The 4,816-nt window shown below is 42.3% G+C and overlaps 1 protein-coding gene across 1 annotated transcript; it reads right to left on the minus strand.

The window, feature by feature from the left end:
- Positions 1–1,282: 1,282 nt before the first annotated feature.
- LOC116400701 (T-lymphocyte surface antigen Ly-9-like) lies at positions 1,283–4,816 on the minus strand. The gene is made up of 4 exons (XM_031878658.1): positions 4,701–4,816; positions 3,942–4,265; positions 1,858–2,018; positions 1,283–1,563 (listed from the first exon to the last, which is right to left on the minus strand). The coding sequence occupies exons 1-4, from the start codon at positions 4,747–4,749 to the stop codon at positions 1,288–1,290; spliced, it is 810 nt and encodes a 269-aa protein (XP_031734518.1). The 5' UTR covers positions 4,750–4,816; the 3' UTR covers positions 1,283–1,287.

The following is a 4,816-nucleotide window of genomic DNA, read 5'->3' on the forward strand; positions in this document are numbered from 1 at the left end:
CACATATATACAGAGGAGCACACATCACATATAAAGTAAATAAATAATATGAATTAAAAAAGATAAAGAAAATACATAAACCAATAAAATCTACTAAGAATAAAGGGAGGAGCTTTTGATTAATTAATAACAGGGTTAACGAGCGGTCGGTGTGGTTTCTCTGCCTTTCAGGTTAGTCATGTGGAAGGAGTGGAGGTGCCGCCGCTGAGTAAACAGTGTGTTTTAATAAAGGCTGAGAGGGAGCGGCCGGCTACGCTGCAGGAGTCGACTCAGACACCCGGTCAGATTTAAAGTCTTAACGGGAGTGGATGCTGTCACGGTGTCAAAGGTCGTGCATCAACGTGACTCAGAGTAAAGAGAACTATGTTTAACAAATGATGTGTCGGGGTGTGACGGGCTGACTCGTGTCTGACCGGCCTCATTGTCCAACATGTGGCTGGATTCATATAGAAAACACTTTTTTACAGTGTGGCTTTTATGTGATGTCATCGCTTTTCTGTTTTATTTTTATTTGTTGATTTTACTAATTTATTTTATTTCGACTGTCTCACTGATCTTTCTGTTGTTTTTATTGTCTTGCTTTTGCTGCTTTGTCCGTCAAATATATATAAATTAAGTTATTATTATTATTATTATAATAAAAGAATGTGTAAAGTCGTCTCCATTACAGTCTGTCCACCTTGTGATTTATTTGCACGTCAACTCGTTTTTTTCCGGAACAAGGTTGATTTTTCTGAGCTTCTGCACTGCGAATAAAAGCCTCTTCGAGCCATTTAGTGTTTCTTTATGTGTCTGTATATGAAGTCATGTGTGTTCACTCGTGGTAATTCATGGAGGACGGTGAAAATATCAATAGGTGAATCATTTATACGCGTCTTCTGTTTTTATCACTCGGATCCACTCAGAGCATCCCACAAAAAGGAAATTCACTAAAATATCTTACGGTATCTTGTGCTTTGGGCTCAATAGGATCCTGGTTTACAAACACTTCATGAAAGAAGTGCAGCGATTTTCGCAAATTGACATTCTCTGCTAAGAGTTTTAATCCGAAAATTTTGAGGCGAGTATTTCGCATATTTGCGTTGTTTATTCGTTCTCCTGTGTAAACGGTAAAGAGACTTGTACTTGTACAGAGCTCTTACACTACATGTCATTCACACACCTGCGGGAGCAATTTGGGATCGAACCGCCGATCCTCTGACTGTTTGAGCTACAGGTCAACATGTAAAGGACTTCAGATGTTTACACTGATCGACATGTTTAGTTACTATCTGGTATCCAAGTCTCTCAGAGGTTTTTCAGGTTTCGGTCCAGCTTCAGTCTACAGCCACGCAAAACAAAAAATGTAAACGCTAAAAAAAAAAGTAGATCCCGTGTGGGCGGGGTTACCGGACAGGTAAAAAAAAGAAAAACAGCCGTGTAGGTGCAGTACTCACAGTACACTGTAAGGTTGAAGGGGGCGCTCTTCTCCAACTGCAGCTTGTTGGCGGCGGTGCAGAAGATGGGACCCACCAGGTCGGTCCTGAGGACATCCGTGATGGTCAGAGTACTGGACAGTTCCTCCTGAGGTTCAGTCCAGAGCAGAAGGAACATCAGTTACACATTCGTTTAAAATATCAGGCTTTAAAATTTACAAATAAACTAATAAGCAAAAAAGACGATTTTTGATTTAAAAACAGTGCAAACATCTTTCACATGTTCGTCCGTACATGGAACTTAAGTATCATTAAGTTAATATGGGAAAATGCACGAGTGAAAATCTGCTTTATATATATCATAAAATGTGACCTTAATTTAATTCAAATGAATGCATGAAAACAACAGATGAATGAATGAATGAACTCCGTCTAAACTGACGTCTTTCACTGTGATCCGTTTGTCGGCTGCGATGGGCACGTCGCCCTTGCTCCAGGTGAAATCGAGGGAGGAGCCTTTGGCGGAGCAGGTCAGGATCACGGTGCTGTTGTGCTCGATGGCCTCGGGCAGGTTGGACTTGATGAGCACGTTAGACACCGGCTCTGTGGGGAGGAAAACCAGGAGGAACACGTGAATGAATCTGATGGCTGAATCTGATGAATCCCACGCTCTCTTATTCTCAGGAACAAACATGTTTCATTATTGATTATTTTGTGCGTGATGTTAAATGAAACCATCTATATTTAAAACCTGAACGACAAAACAAAACGGACCCAAACACAGCAGATAAACTGACAGATTCCAACGACTCTGCACGTGTTTCAGGGTGGATTCTTATACGAGGAATCCTCTTACAAATGAGCAGTTAATGGTTCAACATTAGGGTGGGTGGAGGGTTTAATAAGCTGCTCTCCCCAGAGGCCGCTTCCTCTCCACAGTATCTCTACTGTGCTCTGAAATCAACATCCGAATGAAAGACGGCAGAGAAACGGCACCAACTAGACCTGCTGGACTTGTTCTCTATTATCCTGGAGCTCCTTTTCTTGAATTGTATTTTTCTTTATTAACGATTATGCAACCGTATAGGTGCGTGGGAACAATGTGAGGGAGTGGTAACCAGTTCTGACTGCAGGGAGTCGTCACTGTGGAGGTTGTTGGGTTTTTTTAAACTGTCCCAACGTTGAGGGTCAAATTTACTTTGATGCAAATGAGGACAAAACAGACATTGTTGGTTTTGTTTTTGAGTGTGGTTCTACTGGTAAAACCAGTGTGTGGAAAATGAATGAATGGGGAGTCTAAGGGAATGCTGGGGAAACTGCCGACCAATCCTTTGATAAACAAAGATTCAAACCGACATCACGTCGTTGACACAAGGCCCTAAAGGAGACGTTTATGTTACCAGAGCGGACTGTGGCATCAAGTCCACTGACTGATCGTATTCACTGTAAACAGAGCGGAGTAAAGCTCCGACAATAAGTGGAGCAAACAGACAATCAACTGTTCGGATGATTGATCCTTTCATCCGGGTTTTTAAGAACAAGAATCAAACACTTGCTGGTTTTCAGATGTCAGCTTTTTGACATTTATTTAAACTGTTCTTTTAACTGTTAGGTAGCACATCCTTCATGGTTTGTGCTAAGCTAGCGTTAGCAATACGTTTTAAGAACAGCTGCAGCATACGGTAAATAAAAAGTATGTTTGTGCAACAAAAAGGCTTTTTAACAAAGAAAAACTGCATTCATAATTACTGTGTGTGTGTGTGTGTGTGTGTGTGTGTGTGTGTGTGTGTGTGTGTGTGTGTGTGTGTGGGTGTGAGTTTTAAAGTGACATGTGAGGACTGTACAATAGTGAAGCAGTGAGGGGACAACTTTAAACAAAGCACAAAACAAAAGACTGTAATGTAATTCAAGTACAGCAGTAAGAGCCGCACCCTAAGGAGCCAGTGCAGGAGGCTGCTGCTGGATCAGACCATGAAGTCACAACTCCTCCAACAGGAGAAACGTATTAAACTGGAACACAGGCGGCACTACTGCACGGTGATGTTATAAAGAATGGCACCACTTTACATAAACACAGCATCACCATGTAGAAAGGAACTCACATACTTCAGTTGTAGACTAAACAAATGTTCCCTCCGCCAAGAAACATAGTCCCTACGCTGTGTGGGAGCTGCAGGCAGGGTTACCTGCACTCCATCGGCGCCACGCCGGTTAACAGGTGTGGCTTCCCGATTGCGTTAGAAATTCGCTTGTACGTGGACTCGTTTTGAGTGACACACTGTGAACCCCCAAAAACCATGAATGGAAACGCTTTGATCTGGATCTCTGAGAGCATAGATGTAGTCCAGGCAGCAGTGATCAGTAGTAGAGAAGCCCCTTAAAAAGGACTACACCCAAGAGTTTATGAAATACTGTCATTTCACTTGCCATTGCGAGAATCAAAAAATATGTTTGAAGCATTTTTTTCTGGATTGTTTTCAGGCATGGGTGTAGTATTTCATATTTGTATTGTTTTTGTTTACTTACCCAGAACTCGGAGTTTTATTTCTCCGGTCCGGGTTCCAGTTGATATGATGCTGATGCTGTAATCTCCGCTGTCCGCCACCGTCAGGGGCCCGATGGTCAGGTAGCCGTTGGTCATGTTTAACGTCGCTCTTCCCTCGTAAGCCTTGTCCACGGTAACGATGTCATTACTCACGGTAACAACATTAACCGAGTCTTTGCCGTCGCTGTAATTCCAGATTATAGCTATGTAGTCTGGCTTGTCCACCAGCGTCTTTAGAGTCACAGTTTTCCCCACATTTGCGTCGATCGGACCCGGCGGCAGGACGCTTTCTCCGCCACAGAATCCTGAAGTCAGGAGAGAAAAAAGTAAAAGTTAGATCTGTGAAGCATTCGTTCTTCTCGTGTTAAATATAAGGAGGACGTAAATACAGGGAAGTACAATGATGCAGGGATACAGCGAGTTAGATTTTGGAGTTGAATAAGAACTGTGGTGCCTTTGACCTGGTAAAGCAGTTCAACAGGAACTTGGGGGGGAAATACATATATATAGCTGTTGATACCATATAGGAATAAAATGATACTATTATTTTCGTTACAGGGAATAAAATACATTACTTTACATTATTGTAGCATGAGTTCCAACAGGCTACACCCAGGGCGCCATATTCCCATGAACACACACGATGGAAACGCAGCGAGAACATGAATTAAATAAAAAAATAAAACACATGAATAATCGATCTATCTCACAAACGGAGTGCTTTTAATTCTTCTTCTTACCGATGAAAGAGAGCAGAAACGGAAGCGTCTTAAAGGCGAACAGATCCATCACGAGCGGTTCTTCAAGTCTTTATTCCAACAGAGACGGAGACCAAAATGCGGCAGTACCTGCTGCT

This window comes from Anarrhichthys ocellatus, unplaced genomic scaffold, assembly GCF_004355925.1.
Source record: "Anarrhichthys ocellatus isolate YVR2014 unplaced genomic scaffold, GSC_Weel_1.0 scaffold191, whole genome shotgun sequence".
NCBI lineage: Eukaryota > Metazoa > Chordata > Actinopteri > Perciformes > Anarhichadidae > Anarrhichthys > Anarrhichthys ocellatus.

Coding starts and splice junctions, on each gene's coding strand:
- LOC116400701 (XM_031878658.1), bottom strand. CDS start 4,749: ATGGATCTGTTCGCCTTTAAGACGCTTCCGTTTCTGCTCTCTTTCATC. Junction 2,019..3,941: donor AATAAAACTCCGAGTTCTGG/GTAAGTAAACAA, acceptor TCCTCCCCACAG/AGCCGGTGTCTAACGTGCTC. Junction 1,564..1,857: donor AACGGATCACAGTGAAAGAC/GTCAGTTTAGAC, acceptor ACTGAACCTCAG/GAGGAACTGTCCAGTACTCT.